Below are 25909 nucleotides of genomic sequence, written 5' to 3'. Positions count from 1 at the left end.
GTTGACCGGCCTTGCCTGGTGAACCGTTGTTGTGATGCCTCGTGTAAGGAGGAGAAATGCGTACCATCCCGTTTCCGACTCTGATAAAGGTCGGATTGTAGAATATAGCGATTGCGGTTTATCGTATCGCGACAATGCTGCTCGCGTTGGTCGAGATCCAATGACTGTTAGCAGAATATGGAATCGGTGGGTTCAGGAGGCTAATACGGAACGCCGTGCTGGATCCCAACGGCCTCGTATCACTAGCAATCGAGATGACAGGCATCTTATCTGCATGGCTGTAACGGATCGTGCAGCCACGTCTCGATCCCTGAGTCAACACATGGGGAAGTTTGCAAGACAACAACCATCTGCAGGAACAGTTCGACGACGTTTGCAGCAGCATGGACTATCAGCTCGGAGACCGTGGCTGCGGTTACCCTTGACGCTGCATCACAGACAGGAGCGTCTGCGATGGTGTACTCAACGACGAACCTGGGTGCACGAATGTCAAAACGTAATTTTTTCGGATGAATCCGGGTGCTGTGTATAGCATCATGATGGTCGCATTCGTGTTTGGCGACAACACGGTGAACGCACATTGGAAGCGTATATTCGTCATCGCCATCCTGGTATATCACCCGGCGTGATGGTATTAGGCGCCATTGGCTGCACGTCTCGGTCACCTCTTGTTCGCATTGACGGCACTTTGAACAGTGGACGTTACATTTCAGATGTGTTACGACCCGTGGCTCTACCCTTCATTCGAACCCTGCGAAACCCTACATTTCAACAGGATAATGCACCACCGCATGTTGCACGTCCTGTACGGACCTTTTTGGATACAGAAAATATTCGATTGCTGCCCTGGCCAGCACATTCTCCAGATCTCTCACCAATTTAAATCGTCTGGTCAATGGTGGGCGAGCAACTGGCTCGTCACAATACGCCAGTCACTACTCTTGGTGAATTGTGGTATCGTGTAGAAGCTGCATGGGCAGCTGTATCTGTACACGTCATCCAAGCTCTGTTTGACTCAGGCGTATCAATGCCGTTATTACCGCCAGAGGTGGTTGTTCTGGGTACTGATTTCTCAGGATCTATGCACCCAAATGCGTGAAAATGTAATCACATGTCAGTTCTAATATAATAAATTTGTCCAATGAATACCCGTTTATCATCTGCATTTCTTCTTGGTGTAGCAATTTTAATGGCCTGTAGTATATTTACTGTTCAACATCAGAAGACAACGGATGATGTGTGTTCTAGTGAAACAATTCGTCCTCTTTTTGAAAACAGAATACATTGGCTTGAGAGAGTGTTACTCGAAATGAAAACAGGCGCATGTAGTTGCTATTTAATCCAGATGGACGAGGCTCGCTTCACGAATCTGGTAAATATCTACCACGCAGTGGGAAATTAGTTTTGTAACGCTTTCGAATAGACTTTCAACACGAATTTTTTGTGCAAGTTGTTTGTGCAGTGCTAAAAGACTTTTACTTGAGGGACTGCACTCTGACCTAAATACAATCTGAGTTAACTCTGCACCAGTATTTAAACCCCCTTATCGGGGAATAACAGAATGTACGCTCTACCGCATGAGAACGCAAAAGCGGCACTTTCTGCAAAGTTCTGCTGAAGCTTCTTCTGAAGAAATGGCCGGTAAAATTGATCATGTCAAGGTAGAGGAGCAGAACGATGCATGGGACTGAGTTGACAGGTGTGAACGAGTGCATATTACAGGTTGTTTGAAAAAGATTCATCCCATTTCACAACACTAAGTTCTACATGAACGAAGACAAAAATTTGAAGCGAATTTAACTTAGGCGTAGAGCTATATAGTTTTTAATTTGTAAAGAACCATCTGATTTCACGGATGTATACCTTTGCATGTATGCACAGACAACATCGCGGTGTTTTATAAAATGAAGTTTACAATCGAAGTTTTCGTTTACTTTGTATTAACGCTCAGTGTGTCCTCCATCGGACGCAAGACAAACATTCAGACAATACTTCCCATACTTTACGAGCACGTCAGTAATTATTGCATTCGCTACTGTTGCTATGCTACGCCACACTTCAACCTGAGTTGCTGGAAGACAACGCACCTAGGCCGAGTCTTTCACAAACTCCTCTCTCCCTCCCCCCCTCCCTCACCCAAAGAAAACTCTAAATTATATACAGTGAGATCAGGTACCTCGTGACGAAACTAATGCTGCCGAGTTATAACTGAGTTACGCCTGTTCAAAAGGACAACCCAAGACGCTATTTATTGATGTGTCATCGCTGCCTCGACTCAACACACACTGGATAACGTATGAGCGAGAGAGTCACCTAGCTGCTCCAGGGAAACCCCTATCAACAGCCACATGAAACGGAAACTTACAACTGGCGCTAAGGTGAACTCTGAGTTTCGTTGTTTATGTTAAAAATCATCTCTAGTTTCTGCTGCATGGTAGGTACTCCGTTTGTCATCTCCAGACAAAACTGCTCCAGGAAAGATACCTAAAAATCGTCTTTGGGAAAACCTACACTTTAAGTGCTCAGTATTTCAAGTATTCCGATAAAGTACCTTTCCCATCTTTTCATCTCTGTTAAGTATTACACATTGCATGATGATGGTAAGTCGTGTGGCTAGGGTCTCCCGTCGGGTAGACCGTTCGTCGGGTGCAAGTCTTTCGATGTGACCCCACTTGAGTGACTTGTGCGTCGATGGGGATGAAATGATGATGATTAGGACAACATAACACCCAGCCCCTGAGTTGAGAAAATCTGCGACCCAGCCGGGAATCGAACCCGGGCCCTTAGGATTGACATTCTGTCGAGCTGACCACTTTTTTTTCATTTTGTTCGGTGTCTTTGGTTGCGTTTGGTCTGGGCGGACGTCACAGGACATCCGTTTAAGTTAATCATTGTTTCCTTTAACCAGTTTTTTTATTACAGAGGGCTAGCGCCTCTCTGACCGAACACTCTGAGCTACCGTACCGGCTGTCCACTAAGCTACCGGGAGCGGACACATCGCATCATCTAGTTATTGTCCGGCCCTACTATTTTCCCGTCTACTGCTCATTCCATTGCCACATCAATTACTCCCATTGCTGATGTTCGATTGGCCAAATAAATCACAATGCCTGACAAAAAAAAATTTGCAGCACCCAGAAGGGGATAAAGAAACGAATTGCAATTTGACAGGTTGAGAGAATGATTACGGAACAAATTTATAAAGAACTTGGCAGCGTCAGCCCGCTCATCAGTAATACGTTGCACCCCCACTGGCTTGGATGGGTGCACTGATTCACCTGTTGGTGGGGGGGGGGGGGGGGGGTGAAGGGTTGCCATCCAGCCGTTGTATCCACCCCTGAGACAAACTGTCCAAAAACTGTTGTAAATGATACTTGACATCTCGCATACTGACACTTGTTCTATCAGGGGTAGATCTAGGGATATTGTCCGTAGGAGCGCCTCAGCATCACGCCGACCGTTCATTGGAACACTGGCTACGTGTAGACGACCATAATCCTGATGAAGACCAGCATTACGACAGAGTCGCATGAGACGTAACACATGAGCTCATGAGGGCGCAGGATGCTTGTTTTCTGCTAGGCAGTGTATTTATGAATGCAGACGTTTGTTAGATAGACGTATGTCTGTCAGTGTCATAATTGTTTCTAGTATGTCCTTGAATCATTTCTTTCTAAAATTGCCTTGCAAGTTGGACTTTCGAGTTGAAGGAAATGAAAAGGAAGCGGTAGTTGTAAAGATAGTGCAGCCTATCCTCGATTTAATTAATTTAATTAAATGTGAATATTGATTATGCTGTGAAGGAAACCAAGGAGAAATTGGGAGTGGGAATTAATGTTCATGGAGAAGAAATAAGAGCTTTGAGGTTCGTATGTAAATTGAAGGTGAACGGGGGGGGGGGGGGAGGAGGAAAGGAAAGGGATTACTGATTACTGATATCAGCTGCATCGGGAAACTACTCGGAATCAGCGGCGACGAGTGAACATGTGTACCGGACTCGGACTCATTACCTCTTTCTTACTAGGTAGGTGGGTTAACTACTGCACCACTTTTTCTTTTTCCATTGGTCTTCTGCCTGCTAAGCAAGGACGTTAGCCACTACGCCATCTTTTTTTTAGTTTATTTTATTGCATTTTTGTACGTATATTTTTGCGTTTTTGTATGTATATTCTTATTTTCTTTTATTTAATTACTTATTTTTTTAATTTTCTTATTTTATTTCAATTTTTTAAATTGAATTAGTCTATTCCAGCAGTCGCTAGCGCCGTCCGATTGGCGGAACATCCAAACGTGTCTTCTCGAAAATTTAATGGAGATTCCGTTTCTAGTGCGTTCGGAATATTATGTCGGCAAAAAAGTATCAGCACCTCATGGCTTGGACGTTCCAGCTGGAAGGCGGGTCATGAAAGGCGCTCCGTAGAAAACTGGAAAAGAACTGCTTGTATCTGGGGTTGCGAACAAGTGCACAGTGTCGACCGTTAAGGTACGTCCAATAACCTAGTTCTGCTTTCTCGTCGGGGCCAAAAAGCTAGCGGACCGTATGACCGCGTATCCAATTCACAGCGTTAGTTTTAGTTGCGGGGTAATGAAAGACATCCGCGACTAAAAGCGTCAGGAAAGTGATGTGAGCAGGTAAGAAAAGCCACGATACGCTGCCCGAGCATCCAGACTTCAGACGACGGACCACATGAGAATCGATGAGCGTCCGTGTCCTCGACACCACAGTGAACACAGAGGGGTGTGTCAGCGAGGCGGATGCGGTGCAAACGTAACTGGTTGACCTGCTTGCCATTGACGGTGATATGACGACGACGTTTGGTTCGTGGGGCGCTCAACTGCGCGGTTATCAGCGCCCGTACAAATTCCCAACATTTGCTCAGTCCAGTCTCGCCACTCTCATGAATGAGGATGAAATGATGAGGACAACACAAACACCCAGTCATCTGGAGGCAGGTGAAAATTGACGATGATATACCAGGTGGAATGGACGCTGGTGTCGAGATAATCAGCATGTACCGCTTTCCACACACGATGCCATATGATCTGAACTTGTGTTCAATGGGGTTGGGGGTGCGACGGATTTGTACTGTTTCGTATACAGTCGTTGTCCGGAGTATACGTGAAAGGGATAAGGAGTGCAGGATGAAAGTTTATTCAAGAAAGAAGTGCCGAAAGTGATAAAAGGAGGGTGGAATGTCTGATAACATGACTGGGGCTGACATGGACACTGGAACGTATTCACGCAAAAGCAGTCCAGTCAGGCTCGTTGGGCAGCGACGCCAGACTTTCAGTTGGGAGCTAAAAAAAAGTGCCGTAACCCTGTGTGGCACATGGAATAAGCCCACTCCACCCCGCGGGAGTGCAAGTGAGGAATATTGACCTTTAATAACAGACAAAGGACACCACCGCTATCAACATGCGAGGGTAATCGGGACCAGGAACACTTGGGGGATGCGTGAGGCGTGGTAAACATTCACGTATTGCACACGCTGTATGATGTCGTGGGATCTAAGCCGGTGGTCCACAAGGCCAGCCCTGATCGTTTGGAGGAGACGTCTACTGTTGGTTGCGGCTGAACGACGGAGGTCATTCATAAAGTCAATTCCAAAACAACGGACGGCTGTGGCCACACTTAGAGGAGCTTTATATCTCTCAGGTAGACCCTCACCAATGAGCAGAACGTTTGATTTGGAAATGTTAAGAGAACCGTCCGATGCCTCCCCATATGTAGCCAGCGAAGTCGCAGCCGCACGAACATCGTCTTCATTGCGGAGGTAGAGGACTAGATCGTCAGCATAGGCTGCGGTGCCCATACAATGTCAGGCCCACCAAGCGTTGGCGAAGCCCCTGAAGTAGGGCCTGTAATGCCGAAGTGGAAAGTGGGCAACCCTGTCGGACAGAGTGCTCGATCGCTAGAGGCGCGGTGAGGCGAACATTATAGAGTATTCTTGAAGTTTCGCCGCTCAAGAGCCGCATTACCACTGTTACTATACGAGACGGTAAACCCATGTGTGGGAGGACCGATTTCAGAAAGCTATGGTCGACACGGCCGAATGCATGACTGAAGTCGAGCGATGCAAAACCACTAAAAATAAACGCAAAGTATATCTATTTAAAACAAAAGATAAAAATTCGCTTGATGCCGTTCTAAGAGAGAGTCTCCATTCTTTACAAGCTAATTATGTAAGTATAGACCAGATATGACACAAATTCAAAGATACCGTATCGACAGCCATAGATAGATTCATACCGCATTAGTTAACAAGAGACGGGAATGATCCACCGTGGTACACTAGACAAGTCAGAACACTGTTGCAAAAGCAACGAGAAAAGCAAGCCAAATTCAGGAGAAGGAAAAATTCCCAAGACTGGCTACGTTTCACGGAAGCTAGAAATTTAGTGCGGATGTCAGTGCGAGATGCTTTTAATAGTTTCCACAATGAAACATTGTCTCAAAATATGGTAGAAAACCCAAAGAGAGTCTGGTCGTATATAACTTACACCAGTGGCAAAAAACAGTCAATACTATCAATGCGCGATAGCGATGGGAATGTTACCGATGATGGTGTCACTAAAGCAGAGTTACTGAATACAGTTTTCCGTAATTCCTTCACGAAAGAAGACGAAGTAAATATTCCAGAATTCGAAACCAGAACAGCTGTTAGCATGAGTGACATAGAAGTAGATACCTTAGGTGTTGCGAAACAACTCAAATCACTTAAGAAAGGCAAGTCTTCCGGTCCAGATGGTATACCAATCAGATTCCTTTCAGAGTACGCAGACGGAATAGCGCATTTCTTAGCAATCATATACAACTGCTCACTTGACGAAAGGTCTGTTCCTAAAGACTGGAAAGTAGCACAGGTCACACTTATATTCAAGAAAGGAAATAGGAGCAACCCATTGAATTACAGACCCATATCACTGACCTCAATTTGCAGTAGGAGTTTGGAGCATACACTGTACTCGAACATTGTGAATCACCTTGACGAACATGATTTATTGATACATAACCAACACGGATTCGGAAAATATCGTTCTTGTGCAACGCAGCTAGCTCTTTATTCCCATGAAGTAATGAGTGCTGTCGACAAGGGATCTCATATCGATTCCATATTCCTAGATTTCCAGAAGGCTTTTGATACCGTTCCTCATAAGCGACTATTAATCAAATTGCGTGCATATGGAGAATCGTCATTTCCTCTCAGAGAGGTCACAGTTCATAGTGACAGACGGTAAATCATCGAGTAGAACAGAAGTGATATCTGGCGTTCCGGAAGGTAGTGTCATAGGCCCTCTGCTGTTCCTGATTTAAATAAATGATCTAGGTGATAATCTGAGCAGGCCCCTTAGACTGTTTGCAGATGACGCTGTACTTTACCGTCTAGTAAAATCATCAGACGGTCAATTCCAATTACAAAATGACGTAGAGAGAATTTCTGTATGGTGCGAAAAGTGGCAATTGGCACTAAACAAAGAAAAGTGCGAGGTCATCCACATGGGTACCAAAAGAAATCCGATAAATTAAGGGTATACGATAAATTGCACAAATCTAAGGGCTGTCAATTCGACTAAATACCTAGGAATTACAATTATGGGCAACTTAAATTGGAAAGACCACATAGTTAATATTGTGGGGAAGGCGAAACAAAGATTGCGCTTCGTTGCCAGAACACTTAGAAGATGCGACAAATCCACTAAAGAGACAGGCTACATTACACTTGCCCATCCTCTGCTGGAATATTGCTGCGCGGTGTGGGATCCTTACCAGGTAGGATTGACGGAGGACATCGAAAAAGTGCAAAGAAGGGCAGCCCGTTTCGTGTTATCGCGAAACAGGGGTGAGAGAGTCACTGTTATGATACGCGAGTTGGGGTGGCATTCACTGAAACAAAGGCGGTCTTCTTTGCGGCGAGATCTTTTTACGAAATTTCAATCACCAAGTTTCTCTTCCGAATGAGAAAATATTTTGTTGACACCCACCTACGTAGGGAGAAATGACCATCATAATAAAATTAGAGGAATCAGACCTCGAACGGAAAGATTTAGGTGTTCCTTTTTGCCACGCGCCATTCGAGAATGGAATGGTAGAGAAGAAGTATGAAAATGGTTCGATGAACCCTCTGCCAGGCACTTAAGTATAAATTGCAGAGTAACCATGTAGATGTAGATGTAGACGGACAGGAAAGAATGCCATCGAAGTGCATTCACGAAGCACCGCGTAATAAAAGGCCATGGTGCTCGCTTGCGAAACTTTGAAGTCTTTGGAATATCCCATTAGTGCCCTGCGTAGAGCTGGTTTCGCGCAGGATAGCCACGCGGATAAGGTGGATGTGTATGCGGGGCGACGTCGACGACATAGGGCCCACATATCTTCAACGATCCGTCGACAGTCGGGGACAGTCAGATGGGAAACGTTTAACTTCCACAGGCCGCGGCTGTGCCACACCTGTTGGCGGGTGAGGACGACATCGCAGATTTACGTGTCGTGGTCACAGAAAGCCAGAGGCCATACTTCGGCATGTCGAGAGTCGGCAGCAAGTGAACGTATTCGGGACACAGTGTTTATCGCGACTGCGTGGACTATCTCCACACGCCTCACGGCCGACACACATTCCCAACTGGAGCCACCTATCCGGTGTCCCTGTCCATTTCCTCCAGGCTCACTACTCTGAGATTACCGCAGGTGGTCGGACATACTTGTGCATCCGCAATGAAGAAGGTGGATCCATTGCCATATGGGCGAACTATTTATGCGAATGAATGGAGTCTGTTCTTTCGGACATATTCTAAAGAACAGACACAGCTCTTTCATATACACTATGTCCATTAAAATTGCTACACCACGAAGATGACGTGCTACAGACGCAAAATTTAACCGACAGGAAGAAGCTGATATGCAAATGATTAGCTTTTCAGAGCATTCACTCAAGGTTGGCGCCTGTGGCGACACCTACAACGTGCCGACATGAGGAAAGTTTCCACCTGATTTCTCAGACATAAACAGCAGATGACCGGCGTTGCCTGGTGAAACGTTGTTGTGATGCCTCGAGTGAGGAGAAACGCGTACCATCACGTTTCCGACTTTGATAAAGGTCGGATTGTAGCCAATCGCGATTGCGTTTTATCGTACCGCGACATTGCTGCTTGCGTTGGTCGAGATCCAATGACTGTTAGCAGAATATGGAATCGGTAGGTTCAGGAGGGTAATACGGAACGCCGTGCTGAATCCCAACGGCCTCGTATCACTAGCAGTCGAGATGTCAGGCATCTTATCCGCATGGCTGTAACGGATCGTGCAGCCACGTCTCAATCCCTGACTCAACAGATGGCGACGGTTGCAAGACGACAACCATCTGCACGAACAGTTCGACGACGTTTGCAGCAGCATGGACTATCAGCTCGGAGACCATGGCTGCGGTTACCCTTGACGCTGCATCACAGACAGGAGCGCCTGCGATGGTGAACTCAACGACTAACCCGGGTGCACGAATGGCAAGACGTCATTTTTTCGGATGAATCCAGGTTCTGTTTACAGCATCATCATGGTCGCGTCCGTGTTTGGCGACACCGCGGTGAACGCACATTGCAAGCGTGTATTCGTCATCGCCATACTGGCGTATCACCAGGCGTGATGGTATGGGGTGCCATTGGTTACACGTCTCGGTCACCTCCTGTTCGCACTGACGGCACTTTGAACAGTGGACGTTACATTTCAGATGTGTTACGACCCGTGGCTCTACCCTTCATTCGATCGCTGCGAAACCCTACATTTCAGCAGGATAACGCACGACCGCATGTTGCAAGTCCTGTACACAAAATGTTCGACTGCTACCCTGGCCAGCACATTCTCCAGATCTCTCACCAATTGAAAACGTCTGGTTAATGGTGGCCGAGTATACTGGCTCGTCACAATACGCCAGTCACTACTCGAGATGAACTGTGGTATCGTGTTGAAGCTGCATAGGCAGCTGTACCTGTACACGCCATCCAAGCTCTGTTTGACTCAATGCCCAGGCGTATCAAAGCTGTTATTACGGCCAGAGGTGGTTGTTCTGGGTACTGATTTCTCAGGATCTATGCTCCAAAATTACGTGAAAATGTAATCAAAAAATGGTTCAAATGGCTCTGAGCACTATGCGACTTAACTTCTGAGGTCATCAGTCGCCTGGAACTTAGAACTAATTAAATCTAACTAACCTAAGGATGTCACACACATCCACGCCCGTGGCAGGATTCGAAACTGCGACCGTAGCGGTCGCTCGGCTCCAAACTGTTGCGCCTAGAACCGCACGGCCACCCTGGCCGGCCAAAATGTAATCACACGTCAGTTCTAGAATAATATATTTGTCCAATGAATACCCGTTTATCATCTGCATTTCTTCTTGGTGTAGCAGTTTTAATGGCCAATAGCGTAGCTTTAAGGTTTGCCGATGACACTGAAATACGGTCACAGACGGCAAACAACTTGGAAGAGTAGTTGAATGGAATGGACAGTCTTAACCTGAGAATATAAGACGATCATCAACAAAACTAAAAGTAGGACAATGAAATTTAATCGAAATGAATGCTGAGGGAATCAGATTAGGAAATGAGACACTGAAAGTAGTATGTCAGTTTTATTTATTTTTTTTTTTTTTTTAGGGGAAGGAGAACAGACAACGAGGTCATCTGTCTCGTCGGATTAGGGAAGGAGGGGGAAGGAAGTCGGCCGTGCCCTTTCAAAGGAACCATCCCGGTATTTGCCTGGACTGATTTAGGGAAATCACGGAAAACCTAAATCAGTATGGCCGGACGCGGGATTGAACCGTCATCCTCCCGAATGCGAGTCCAGTGTGCTAGCCACTGCGCCACTCAGTTTTGTTATTTGGACACCAAATTAGTGATTGTTGAAGAAGAAAGAGAGAGTGTTGCCATCGAATATAAATGTTGAGAAGTCTTTTCTGAGGGTATTTGTTTGGAGTGTATCCTTGTAAAGAACTGAAACGAAGACGACAAAGAATTCAGACGAAAATAGGACAGAAGCTTTTGAAATGTGGTACTACAGGGGAATCCTGAAGATTAGATGGATAGATCGGGCAACTGACGAGGAGATCCTGAACAGAATTGTGAAAAATGAAGGTTAATGGCGCAACTTGACTAAAAGGATGCGTCGTGAGGTATCAACGGATCGTTTCTTAGGTAACTGATAAAAGTGCGAGGAGTAAAAGTTGTAGACTACAGTCGAAATCAATAGGATCAGTTGCTTGATACTGCTGTATCTTACACAACTTGTCGAATGGGGGGGGGGGGGGGGGGGGTAGACAATAAGAATGTTATATCAACGGCTATCAAGCAAATTCAGAAAAACTGCCTTAGTGACGCAGACCTACACCGAGAAACGGGTCAGTGTCAAGGTGAGTTTCGGGACGCGGATACGAAGACTCTGACGTTGCGAGGCGATTCGTATCGCTGGCCCCTACCCTTACCCAGTCAAGGGGCACCGGATTACAGCATAGCTCTCGTTTTATCAGGCGGAGAAATGCTGTGTGAGGAACAGTTCCCTGCGTCAAGACAGCCTTCCACCAGGGGAGCAAAGCCGACGAGGAAAAATGTCCGGTCATTAGCGCCAGGTGGCGTCACAGCCAGCAGCCAAGTTGGGCGGAGCTGACGTCACACAAGGCCGTGTCCAGTTAAGCTTAAGGTTGACGACGGAATCTGCCAGAATTTTTTCCGGCTGCATTCGACCGCGGCGCCTGCCCGTTACAGTGAGACGGAAAAAGCTACGACCTTTAAAAGTCTGAAACGGCCTGTTGACTGGCTACAACGCCATTCACTTGGCGGTCGACAGACACATTCGTGAGTCCACTAAAGGGATACAAGAACTGTGTAATGTATATTAAAGGGAAGTTAAACTACATTAGGTAGAGGAACCTGAAAGAGTGAATATGCAGAGTTGCATATACCAAATATGGTACTGCTGCAGATTTTTGTGGAGTCTCTCAGCACGGCGAGAAATTTCTTGTATACAATTCAGTGTGATCAAAAAGTTTCCTTATCAGGTTTTCTCCACAGAATTTTGACTGTATCTATGAAGGATATCAGATCGCTGTTGTTAGAATCATTGTTGAAATGTAGGCTCAACAGTCTTTTCGCAATGCAAAAGCACTAAAATGGACGCATTTCGATGCATCAAGCGAAGTCTTCCAGGACATTGTAAATGCGATACATATGAATATATAAATAAAATTCTGAAAATTGTTGGACACTACCCTCCTAACCGTGTCTTGCTAATATGTGCTTCAATATCATTGTCCAGACGGTAAGATAAACTAAAGCAAATCTGAAATGAGATTTTCCCTCTGCAGCGGAGTGTGCGCCTATATGGAACTTCCTGGAAGATTAAAACTGTGTGCCGGACCGAGACTCGAACTCGGGACATTTGCCTTTCTCGGGCAAGTAAGGCAGGAGAGCTTCTGTGAAGTTTGGAAGGTAGGAGACGAGATACCGGCAGAAGTGAAGCTGTGAGGATGGGGCGTGAGTTGTGCTTGGGTAGCTCAGGTGGTAGAGCACTTGCCCGCGAAAGGCAAAGGTCCCGAGTTCGAGTCTCGGTACGGCACACAGTTTTAATCTGCCAGGAAGTTTAAAACAAATCTGCTTATGCAGCCCGTAAATATAAGCAGCGTCTTGTACAATAATCCTACGCGGTTTGTACTATTGTTGCCCGTTCTGCGGATTATTCTTACACTTTCAGTGACACCCTCTAAAAACCCGTGCTTCGGACAGACCAAAACAGAGTGGAGTCTAGATGAACCACAGTCCATTCGTAGAGGGCTCTAGAAGGGAATTAGAGAGTCATTATTGTGACTTGGATTTTAGAAACATGATTAAAGAAAAAAACACTTTTTGCATTTGTTTCACTAATTACTTATTTTTGGAACTAGGTTTCCGGGTCCTGGCGTACCTTCGGGTGTTTAACTCAGTTGTTCTTTTCCCGTTTTAAAGCGCGCTATTTCGACGGGCGATCCGGACGCCTTCTTCATACGCTTCGACCTGCGTTACTACGTGTGCTCGCTGCTTGTCCACCAAACGGACTGTATTTTTGGTGTCCACGGGGTGGGTATATTTAATAACACAGCTTGCACCAACTGAAGATGACAAGTGGTTCGGTCGCCGAAACGTATTGTTTTTAGATCGAAACAACTGGGCTGAACACCCAGAAGTAAACCATCAATCAGTCACGCAGAGGAAACCTGAGAGATCACATTGGGTAAGTAGCTCGTATAGCACTACGGGCAAAAATGATGTGCACAATGATACAAACAAATCAAAAAAGTATAGTTTGCATACATACAGGGTGATTTTTTCCAACGTGTACAAACTCTAGCGATTCATCGCCGAAGATATATACAACAAAAAAGGTCTAATGAATTTATGTAAGGAAATGCATGGTTTCCACGCTAGAGACCAATTGTTCAATCATACGTTGTTACAGAGAGAGCGGTTTAATACGCGCTGTACCATGCAGTCACAGATACAGTATGTGTTGGTTTCCATGTGCCTTAACGCAAGCATGTACGCTCTGTACCATGTTCTTTCTCACACGTTCGCATCGGCCAGGCTGCATCCGAACAGTGTCAAAGGCAGCAGGAAGACGCTGCTCCAGTGTCTCCACATCTGGAATGGGCTCTGCATACACGATACTTTTGAGATGGCCCCATAACCAGAAATCGCATGGGTTGAGATCCGGTGAACGAGTAGGCCATGCAACTGGACCCCTTCGTCCGATCCATCGGCCAGGGAAGACACGACTGAGATGCGTCTGGACGTTAACGGCGAAGTGAATTAGAGCATCATCATGTAGCAGCCACATAACTCTTCGAATCATCAATGGCACTCCTTGCAGCACGGGTGATAAAGTCACCAGCAAAAACGCCCATAGTTCTGGCCTGTTAGGTGAGGTGGAACGAAGACTGGTCCCAAAAAACGGTCTCCAGTTATCTCGGCCCACACGTTCCAGCTCCACCGATGCTGATGATTCGCTGTCACCATACCACCCTCTAGGGTGATGATTATGTTTGGTTTGTGGGGTGCTCAAATGCGCGGTTATCAGCGCCAGTACGAAGTCCCAATCTTTACACATTCCAGTCTCACGACGTTCACTAATGATGAAGAAATGATGAGGACAACACAAACACCCTCTAGGAGCAAACCATGCATACTGTGGCTCCATGGTACAGCGCGTATTAGACCCATTCAAGTCTCTGTACCTCCCTCTCAATAAACAAGAACAGCGATGTCATGTACAGGCCAAAGAGTGTATAACACTACGGCTTCGAAACATTTAATAAAACAAATTTACACGAACCCAATGAAATGCATCAAAATTAATTTAAAGGTACAACATACGAATATTTAAGTATGGAGTAACTCATTTTTGTGAATGTGTATACCCGGTGGATCACCTAGAACTTGCCCCGCAAATGCACACATCAAAAAAAAGTTTTCCATCACCTCGGTTCCGAGAGTTCCGGAACCGGTACAGAAAATTGGAATAGAGTTCAACATCATCATATCCGCTCTTTTTATTCCTCACGAAAACCGCACATTGCATGTGTAAGTAGGCTGTTTAGGTTTTTATATTGGTAACGCCATGTAGCGCTCTATATGAAACGTCCCCTTAGAAAAATTGTTTTACGGAAATAGAAAGTGCTATTTATGTGCGGCTTTTACAGAATTAGTTGGTAGTCAGGGCCTATTAGCCAGTACACAGACCGTAATAATATTCATAAAGTGTACTTTCTGTGCAAACATACAACTTTTTAAATGTGACAATGCCTGTTGACATTAACAAACTAAAAGTAAGGTACATTAGAATGTCAGTAGCATTTGTTGCAGGAGTCTAGTGAGAGTCGTTTACGAGGTATCTTATTTCGAAAAGTTCCCACACCGACACTTTTTTTTGTGCCTTTCAACCTGCGTAGTTGCTGCGTACGCTGTTTTGTGTTTGCTTCTAGTGTGCTTGTGTGTTCGTTGACTGCGACTTGCTAGTCATTTAGTGTGTGCCAGTTTAAGCAGTAGGTCGTGAGTGACGATCGGATTTACCAATGCAGAAACAGCCGACATGCTCCTGGTGTATGGAGACAGTGAGAGGAATGCAGTTCGTTCTTGTACAGGGTGAGCGGCAAGATATTCCAATAGACGACGATCATCTCGCATTTATTTATCGACTTCAAAAAAAAATGGTTCAAATGGCTCTGAGCACTATGGGACTTAACATCTATGGTCATCAGTCCCCTAGAACTTAGAACTACTTAAACCTAACTAACCTAAGGACAGCACACAACACCCAGCCACCACGAGGCAGAGAAAATCCCTGACCCCGCAGGGAATCGAACCCGGGAACCCGGGCGTGGGAAGCGAGAACGCTACCGCACGACCACGAGATGCGGGCTTTATCGACTTCTTCAACCAGTTACGTGAAAGTGGTAATGTAACATCTAAACAACGTAACACAAGGAAACAAGCTACGACAGAATAAGGAAAAATTAATGGTCTTGTTGCTGTTGCGGTTAATCCGCACGTCAGGTACCGCGCAATCGCACGAGAAAGAGGCATGAGTCAGACAAGCGTCCTAGCATTCTCCACCGACATAGGTTCCGTCCCTGTCTGATCTCTATCAAGAGCTGCATGGAAAGATTATGTGAGAGACTTCTTCTGGACATGGGCATTAAGACAGGACCCTTCAGATGTATCATGTATCTTGTTTAATGATGAAGCCCTATGAGAATCATGTCAATTTCTGTATATGGGCGTTAAGACAGGACACTCCAGATGTATCATATTTTGTTCAGTGATAAAGCCATATTTACCGATAGTGACGAGGTAAACCACCGAGACATGCACTATTGGTCTGCTGACAATCCCTGTTAGCTTCGTCAGGTACAACATCAGCGTCCATGGTGTGTAAACATGTGGTGGCGGATAGTGAACCATCAGCTCATAGGTTCGTTTTTCATAGAGCACAGAACGCGAACAAATATCGCAGGGTCCTAACAGACCATCTTCCACGGATGCCCTCTGCAGACCTGGAGATACCTGTGGTATCAATGTGATGGCTGTTCAGTCCATAATGCATGAAGTACTCCAGCATAATTTCACGTATTATTTCCAAATCGTTGGACTGCAAGCAGAGGACTTGCATCTTAGTCCGTTTCCCGGCTTCGACGCCTGTAGACTTTTTGTGTGGGAAAAGCTGGAAGACGCCGTCTACAATGACATACCAACGACATCCGATGATTCGTAACGACGGATTGCTGCAGCTTGCTCGGACATCTCTGCTGAAAAGCTAACACCTGTGCAGCAGTGCCGAGCGAGTGGTGCAGTGGTTAGCACACTGAACACGCATTTGGGAGGACAACGGTTCAACCTCTTATTCGGCCATCCTGATTTAGGTTTTCCATGATTTCTCTAGATCGCTTCAGGCAAATGCTGGGATGGTTCCTTTGAAAGGGCACGGCCGATTTCCTTCCCCAAGCTTCCCTAATCCGAGCTTCTGCTCCGTCTCCAGCGACCTCGTTGTCGACGGGACGTCCGCTGTCGGTACTCATTTTGAACACAACCTGAGAACGTCAATTATCTCGTTTCTGGTCAGAATCCACTTAAAAATTGTATGCACTTGTGGTGTTCTTTAGGGTGTACTACCACAAGTATCTACAAGTGTGGGTGTCGGAACTTTTCAAAATATGATAGCTCGTAACGACTCGCACTAGAATCATGCAAAAACACCACTGACATCCTATATTTACCCTACTTTCAGTTTGTTAATGTCAATAGGCATTATTACATTTAAAAAGATATATGTTTGCACAAAAGGTGAACATTCTGAATGTTATTAAAAATCTGTGTATTGGCCAACAATATGATCCCTTTACTGCCAATCCGTTCTGTGAAAACCGCATATCTATAACACTTTTCATTTTCGCAATATTTTCGGTGCTAGTTTAAGGTGCTGCAGCCTGTATATCGAAATTATTGTCGTTCTTGTTGTTATTGCGGTCTTGAGTCCAGAGACTGGTTTGATGCAGCTCTCCATGCTACTCTATCCTGTGCAAGCCTCTTCATCTCCGAATAACTACTGCAGCCTACATCCTTCTGAATCTGCTTAGCGTATTCATCTCTTGGTCTGGCTCTACGATTTTTACCCTTCACGCTTCCCTCCAGTACTAAATTGGTGATCCCTTGATGCACCAGAACGTGTCGTACCAATCGAGCCCTCCTTCAAGTTGTGCCATGAATTTCTCTTCGCACCGATTCTATTCAGTACCTCCTCATTAGTTACGTGATCTACCCACCTAATCTTCAGCATTCTTCTGTAGAACCAAATTTCGAAAGCTTCTATTCTCTTCTTGTGTAAACTGTTTATCGACCATGTTTCACTTCCTTACATGACTACACTCCATAAGAATACTGTCAGTAAAGATTTCCTAACACTTAAATTAAGAATGACAGCGTTGGTAAGTCTCTTACGTTATTTGATTTTCAAACAGCTGAGCAAAACTGAACGTACTGAGACATTTATCTCTTTACTTATTCTGATCAACAGTAAGCTGGCACACAATATTTTTTTTTTGTTTTTAGCGCAACGCAATCTGACTTTCAATAATCTGTACAAAAGAATGGCCGTGACTAACAATAGCCTATACCTTTCATGAATCACTTACCTCATAAAAATCCTCGTTACTCGAACTACTGCAATACAGCGCGCGCCAATACTGCCAGCTAAATAAAAGATTGTAACTACTGAAGGCACTAACTACTGATAGGCATAGTTAGCAAATGAAAGATTTTGATGGAGAACAAACAATGTATTTACCTTAATAGTGTTCAAAAGCCGCCGGCCAGAGAGGCCGTGCGGTTCTAGGTGCTACCGTCTGGAACCGAGGGACAGCTACGGTCGCAGGTTCGAATCCTGCCTCAGGCATGGATGTGTGTGATGTCCTTAGGTTAGTTAGGTTTAATTAGCTCTAAGTTGTAGGCGACTGATGACGTCAGAAGTTAAGTCGCATAGTGCTCAGAGCCATTTGTTCAAAGCCATAATATATATGTCAGTTCATGAGATCCAGTCTTACAAATTTCCTTTTTATGACGCACACACGTCCAGATCGTCCGCTCTCAAAACTCTGCCATCTCTCTCCCCATATCCACCACTGCTCACCTCCAACTGTTTAACGCTACGCGATGTTCACATCCAACTGCCGAACACTACAATAGAGAATATTCCAACAATGCAAACCAGCCACAGACTGCACACAGCGCAGTCAGTGATTTTCATACAGAGCGCAACGTGGCGTTGCCAACATAAAAACCTTAACAACCTACCTTACACGCTTTCCTTGCCTTTGCCAGTCTACTACATTTTATATCCTCTCTACTTCGACCTTCATCAGTTATTCTGCTCCCCAGATAGCAAAATTCGTTTACTACTTTAAGTGTCTCATTTCCTAATCTAACACCGTCAGCATCACCTCCTTTAATTCGACTACATTCCATTATCCTTGTTTTGCTTTTGTTGGTGTTCAGCTTATGTTCTCCTTTCAAGACACTGTCCATACCGCTCAACTGCTCTTACAGGTCCGTTGTCGTTTCTGACAGAACTACAATGTCGTCGGCAAACCTCAAAGTTTTTATTTCTTCTCCATTGGTTTCAATTCCTACTCTAAATTTTTCTTTTGTTTTCCTTACTGCCTGCTCAATATACAGATTGAGTAACATCTGGGATAGGCTGCAATCCTGTCTCACTCCCATCTCAATCACTGCTTCCCTTTCATGCCCCTCGACTCTTATAACTGCCATCTGGTTTCTGCACAAATTGTAAATAGCCTTTCGCTCCCTGTATTTTACACGTGCCACCTTCAGAATTTGAAGCTATCGAACTAAAATGGTCGATACGCACTTGGATGGTACGTTTCTTGTTATGTTATTGTACTGACTGCATTACATTATACAATAGCTGTAATTATTTGTCGGATATTAAATGTGTGAGGTGACACTGAAGATTTGCGAAGATACGTTGTCCAGTAACTAGGTAGCGAGCTGGTGGAGTGCTGGATGTGTATGTGAGTGCTTCTGACAGGTGGTGGTGTGTTGTTACCAGGGACGTCCGGCGTGGACCTGTCGCGGTCGCTGCTCGCCGTGGCTGACCGGCTGAGCGAGCTGCGGGGGCCCGTGGGGGGCGCGGCCACCGTGCTGCTGCTGCTCTGCTACAGCTCCTCGCTGTCCGACGCCGACCTGCAGGCGGCCGCCGACCAACTCAGCGCCATCAACGCCTCCTTCCCGGGTGAGTGCCAGACTGGTGCCCACCTCTTCACAGACACTGAAGAGCCAAAGGCACTGGCACACCTGCCTAACATTGTGTGGGGCCCCCGCGAGCATGCAGAAGTGCCGCAAGACTCCACTAATGTCTCAAGTAGTGCTGGAGGGAACTGACACCATGAACCCTGCAGGGCTGCCCATAAATCCGTAAGAGTACGAGCGTTTGGAGATCTCTTCTGAACAGCACGCTGCAAGCCATCCCATATACAGGGTGTTTCAAAAATGACCGGTATATTTGAAACGGCAATAAAAACTAAACGAGCAGCGATAGAAATACACCGTTTGTTGCAATATGCTTGGGACAACAGTACATTTTCAGGCAGACAAACTTTCGAAATTACAGTAGTTACAATTTTCAACAACAGATGGCGCTGCGGTCTGGGAAACTCTATAGTACGATATTTTCCACATACCCACCATTGCGTAGCAGTAATATAGCGTAGTCTCTGAATGAAATTACCCGAAACCTTTGACAACGTTTCTGGCGGAATGGCTTCACATGCAGATGAGATGTACTGCTTCAGCTGTTCAATTGTTTCTGGATTCTGGCGGTACACCTGGTCTTTCAAGTGTCCCCACAGAAAGAAGTCACAGGGGTTCATGTCTGGCGAATAGGGAGGCCAATCCACGCCGCCTCCTGTATGTTTCGGATAGCCCAAAGCAATCACACAATCATCGAAATATTCATTCAGGAAATTAAAGACGTCGGCCGTGCGATGTGGCCGGGCACCATCTTGCATAAATCACGAGGTATTCGCAGTGTCGTCTAAGGCAGTTTGTACCACCACAAATTCATGAAGAATGTCCAGATAGCGTGATGCAGTAATCGTTTCGGATCTGAAAAATGGGCCAATGATTCCTTTGGAAGAAATGGCGGCCCAGACCAGTACTTTTTGAGGATGCAGGGACGATGGGACTGCAACATGGGGCGTTTCGGTTCCCCATATGCACCAGTTCTGTTTATTGACGAAGCCGTCCAGGTAAAAATAAGCTTCGTCAGTAAACCAAATGCTGCCCACATGCATATCGCCGTCATCAATCCTGTGCACTATATCGTTAGCGAATGTCTCTCGTGCAGCAATGGTAGCGGCGCTGAGGGGTTGCCGCGTTTGAATTTTGTATGGATAGAGGTGTAAACTCTGGCGCATGAGACGATACGTGGACGTTGGCGTCATTTGGACCGCAGCTGCAACACGGCGAACGGAAACCCGAGGCCGCTGTTGGATCACCTGCTGCACTAGCTGAACGTTGCCCTCTGTGGTTGCCGTACGCGGTCGCCCTACCTTTCCAGCACGTTCATCCGTCACGTTCCCAGTCCGTTGAAATTTTTCAAACAAATCCTTTATTGTATCGCTTTTCGGTCCTTTGGTTACATTAAACCTCCGTTGAAAACTTCGTCTTGTTGCAACAACACTGTGTTCTAGGCGGTGGAATTCCAACACCAGAAAAATCCTCTGTTCCAAGGAATAAACCATGTTGTCTACAGCACACTTGCACGTTGTGAACAGCACACGCTTACAGCAGAAAGACGACGTACAGAATGGCGCACCCACAGACTGCGTTGTCTTCTATATCCTTCACATCACTTGCAGCGCCATCTGCTGTTGAAAATTGTAACTACTGTAATTTCGAAAGTTTGTCCACCTGAAAATGTACTGTTGTCCCAAGCATATTGCAACAAACGGTGTATTTCTATCGCTGCTCGTTTAGTTTTTATTGCCGTTTCAAATATACCGGTCATTTTTGAAACACCCCGTATTTCCGATAATGTTCATGTCTGTGGACTTTGGTGGCCAGCGGAAGTGTTTAAACTCAGAACAGTGTTACTCGAGCTACTCCGTAGCAATTCTGGACATGTGAGGTGTCGCATTGTCCTGCTGGAATTGCCCAATGGAATTGAATGGATGCAAGTTATCAGGCAGGATGCTTACGTACGTGTCACCTGTCAGAGTCGTGTCTAGTTGCAGCAGGGGCCCCATATCACTCCAGCTGCACACGCCCCCTCACCATTCAGAGCCTCCACCAGCTTGAAGAGTCCCCTGCTGACATGCAGGGTACATGCATTCATGAGTTTGTCTCCATACCCGTACACATCCGTCCGCTCGATACAATTTGAAACGAGACTGATCCGACCAGGCAAGATGTTTCCGGTCATTAACTGTCCAATGTCGGTGTTGAAGGGCCCAGGGTAGGCGTAAAGTTTTGTGTCGTGCAGTCGTCAAGGGTACACAAGTGGGCGTTCGCCTCCGAAAGCCCATATCGAAGAGGTTTCGTTGAATGGTTCGCACGATGACACTTGTTGGTGGCCCATCACTGAAATGTGCAGCAATTTGCGAAAGGGTTGCAGTTCTGTTACGCTGATCGATTCTCTCTAGTCGTCGTTGGTCCCGTTCTTGCAGGATCTTTTTCCGGCCGCAGCGCTGTCGGAGATTTGATGTTTTACCGGACTTCTGGTATTAACGGTACACTCATGAAATTGTCGTACGAGAAAATCTCCTCTTCATCGCTATCTCGGAGATTCTGTGTCACATCGCTCGTGCGCCGAGTACAACACCACGTTCAAAATAATTTAAATCTTGATAATCTGCCATTGTAGCAGCAGTAACCGATCTAACAACTACGCCACACTGGTCTTATATAGTCGTTGGCGATCGCAGCGCCGTATTCTGCATGTTTACATATCTCTGCATTGTATTACGCATGCATATACAAGTTTCTTTGGCACTTCAGTGTATATTACTAAACAGCCAAAACAGTATTTCTGCCGCAGTTGCAGATTGTCTGCTTAACGGTTTGTGTGTGTGTGTGTGTGTGTGTGTGTGTGTGTGTGTGTGTGTGTGTCGTTTACGGGCGCTCGACGGTGAGTTTATCAGCACCACCATGAAAATTAGAAGATTCGAACGTGATAAAAAAATTTAACAAGCGATCTGTATAGAGGGTGATTTAGCTGCCGCCAGCGATGTCGTGTGACACATTGTGCAATGTTATACCTGGCGTTCAAAAACCACGAGTGACATTTTCATACTCTCTCGTTCGCTACGCGCAAACTATTAGTCCTACAGAATAGATGAACAGGATCCTTTTGTAGGAAATTAAATATACCTAAGTTCTGTCTTGAGATACGTTTTCGCTGGAGGCCACGGTTTGGAGTTATTCAAGAAAATAGCACAAAAGTGACCTCCAGACGCATTACCGTCCCCGACACTCATCCATGACCAGTCAGGATTTATAGTGCGTTTCTTGTGGCACTTCCCCCCTACCACTGTACAAAAATTTTTCGACGTATCCTACTACAAAATTTAACTCAGAAGAGAGTTCAATAAATAGTGCAAAAAAAATTTTTTTTCTGGGACACTTTCTGTGAAAAAATTCGGAATTTGTTCTAGAACATCGTGAAATATTCCCGCTTCAACTCCTATAGTTTTAAGAAGTTCCGACAGGTGGCGGCGTTTTAAGGAGCCTTCAAAATGACGTTTGTACCGAAGATGCGTTCCCTGTCGTTTAGTTTCTTTTGGTGGAAAACCAGAGCATCGGAGAGATCCATAGGCGCTTGCACAATGTCTACGGAGACCTGACAGAGAACAAAAAAACCACGGTCAGTTGTTGGGCGAGGCGTCAGTCACAGCACAACAAGGTCTCGCAGACCTGTCCGAAGTCCCACGTGCCGGCTGCCAGCACGCAACTGTTGACACTGAAGAAACTACTTCAGCTCGTTCGTAGCTACAAAAATGCAAAAAAAACTTGTCCTTCTCCATCACGACTCTAGGCCTCACCCAAGTATGCGGTCCGAGAGGGACTCACAAAACTTCGGACTGTTCTTCCTCATCGACCCTATAGCTCGAATTTCGCGCCTCCCGACTTCCGTCTGTTTGGCCGACATACGAGGTGCATTCAAGTTCTAAGGCCTCCGATTTTTTTTCTCCGGACTGGAAAGAGATAGAAACATGCGCATAGTTTTAAAATGAGGCCGCGTTCATTGTCAATACGTCCCAGAGATGGCAGCACCGTACGGCAGATGGAATTTTACCGCCAGCAGCGAGAACGAGAACTGTTTTAAATACTTAAAATGGCGACGTTTTCCTTACTTGAACAGCGTGCAATCATTCGTTTTCTGAATTTGCGTGGTGTGAAACCAATTGAAATTCATTGACAGTTGAAGGAGACATGTGGTGATGGAGTTATGGATGTGTCGAAAGTGCGTTCGTGGGTGCGACAGTTTAATGAAGGCAGAATATCGTGTGACAACAAACCGAAACAACCTCGGGCTCGCACAAGCCGGTCTGACGACATGATCGAGAAAGTGGAGAGAATTGTTTTGGGGGATCGCCGAAAGACTGTTGAACAGATCGCCTCCAGAGTTGGCATTTCTGTGGGTTCTGTGCACACAATCCTGCATGACGACCTGAAAATGCGAAAAGTGTCATCCAGGTGGGTGCCACGAATGCTGACGGACGACCACATGGCTGCCCGTGTGGCATGTTGGCAAGCAATGTTGACGCGCAACGACAGCACGAATGGGACTTTCTTTTCGTCGGTTGTGACAATGGATGAGACGTGGATACCATTTTTCAATCCAGAAACAAAGCGCCAGTCAGCTCAGTGGAAGCACACAGATTCACCGCCACCAAAAAAATTTCGGGTAACCGCCAGTGCTGAAAAAATGATGGTGTCCATGTTCTGGGACAGCGAGGGCGTAATCCTTGCCCATTGCGTTCCAAAGGGCACTACGGTAACAGGAGCATCCTACGAAAATGTTTTGAAGAACAAATTCCTTCCTGCACTGCAACAAAAACGTCCGGGAAGGGCTGCGCGTGTGCTGTTTCACCAAGACAACGCACCCGCACATCGAGCTAACGTTACGCAACAGTTTCTCCGTGATAACAACTTTGAAGTGATTCCTCATGCTCCCTACTCACCTGACCTGGCTCCTAGTGACTTTTGGCTTTTTCCAACAATGAAAGACACTCTCCGTGGCCGCACATTCACCAGCCGTGCTGCTATTGCCTCAGCGATTTTCCAGTGGTCAAAACAGACTCCTAAAGAAGCCTTCGCCGCTGCCGTGGAATCATGGCGTCAGCGTTGTGAAAAATGTGTACGTCTGCAGGGCGATTACGTCGAGAAGTAACGCCAGTTTCATCGATTTCGGGTGAGTAGTTAATTAGAAAAAAAATCGGAGGCCTTAGAACTTGAATGCACCTCGTAAAGATGCACTCCGTGGGAAGCAGTAAGCGAATGATGGGTAGCTTACCGATGCAGCAGAGTGGTACCACGAAGGCATACAGGCCCTCTCAGTAAGGTGGGGTAAGACAGTTGCGTTGAACGGATAATATAGTCGAAAAATAGTTTTATAGTCAAACTAGTCCGAATAATATGGTGTACTGGGATCCTGAAGAAAACCAACCTGTTATCAGAAAAAAAAATCGTATCACGTTGCGTATTGAACGCTTGTGGTACAGTAAGTTACCTACAAATAGGTTCCGTTCATTTTTTTCATTAAGACTGAATTTTTGAGCGTAGCGAGCCAGAGAACATGAAAATGTCATTTATGGGTTTTGAAGGCGTGATATAACACTGCGGTTTGTATGAAACGACGTTGGTAGGGGCAGCTGTATACAAAACGAAGTGACCTGACTGATGAACTGACTTTTCTTCGCCCAGCCCAAACTGCCAACGACAGGAAGTCGAGATTTTGAGAGCATGTTGATCTTATACCGTAGACACTGATTAAGAATGGATATTCCGAAATTTCGCACCTAAGGTGGTGAAACAGGAGATGAAAGGTTTTTGAAAATATGTCGCTGACAAGGCAGTGTTGAAGCTAGAACTACGAACATTGGTATTTCCTTTCTCGGTCAGTAATAAATACGTGTTTCAGCATCTGTGGTAATTCAACCGCTTAGGGGGTGAAATAGCGCATGAAAGTTTTCTCTACAGATAAATCATTATTAAAGAACTACTAAAGCATTTTTAAAGGTACATCTATGATAATTGGTATTTGGCTTTTCGGGTAGATGTAAAGAAATATGTGTTAACGAATTAGTTTCTAAGGAAACATCACCACAAGAACTCAGAAGTCACCATTAACAAGAACTTCCGAGTCCAGGTACCATACGCGTTTTTTGGTCAGAAGCGCATTCGGAAAAGGCCATGCTTCATGGCTTTCATTTGCATTTAGAAGGTGATGTAATTTGTGAACTGCACCAAAGAAAGCTAGTTTAAAAATCGGCTCGACAAAGAAGTACTTCCTCACTGGAGCTTTGTGTAGCCTAGGTACGCTGCTTCTGCATTGTTGATTTTCACGTGAACAATATGGAAAATAATATATAAATTCAACTGATGTTTTAATGTGGAACTTATACGAAGCATTGCCTTCTTAAATGTTAATACCCTGTCTGCAGCTTGTAAGACATGGAAAACTGAAACAGATCCACGGGATTATGTGGGTGCCTGACCACTTATAAGAAACACGGATAAGACAGCCACCCTGATAACACATTAAAAGCTTATCCTTCAGATTTTATAGCATAGGTGGGACATTTCATAAATCACTAAAATG

At 45.5% G+C, this 25909-nt stretch overlaps 1 protein-coding gene across 1 annotated transcript in view; it reads left to right on the top strand.

Moving 5' to 3' along the window:
* The window catches only part of LOC124594651, a 307403-nt gene that overhangs the window by 205024 nt on the left and 76470 nt on the right, over nucleotides 1-25909 (top strand). Inside the window, exon 7 of the mRNA XM_047133021.1 lies at nucleotides 19136-19318. Within this exon, the coding sequence (XP_046988977.1) occupies nucleotides 19136-19318 (183 nt within the window). The remainder of the gene's footprint in view (nucleotides 1-19135; nucleotides 19319-25909) is intronic.

Source organism: Schistocerca americana, chromosome 2 (genome assembly GCF_021461395.2).
Source record: "Schistocerca americana isolate TAMUIC-IGC-003095 chromosome 2, iqSchAmer2.1, whole genome shotgun sequence".
Taxonomy (NCBI): domain Eukaryota; kingdom Metazoa; phylum Arthropoda; class Insecta; order Orthoptera; family Acrididae; genus Schistocerca; species Schistocerca americana.
The sequence above is the reverse complement of the archived record's forward strand: the minus strand, read 5'-3'. Positions and strand labels throughout refer to the sequence as shown.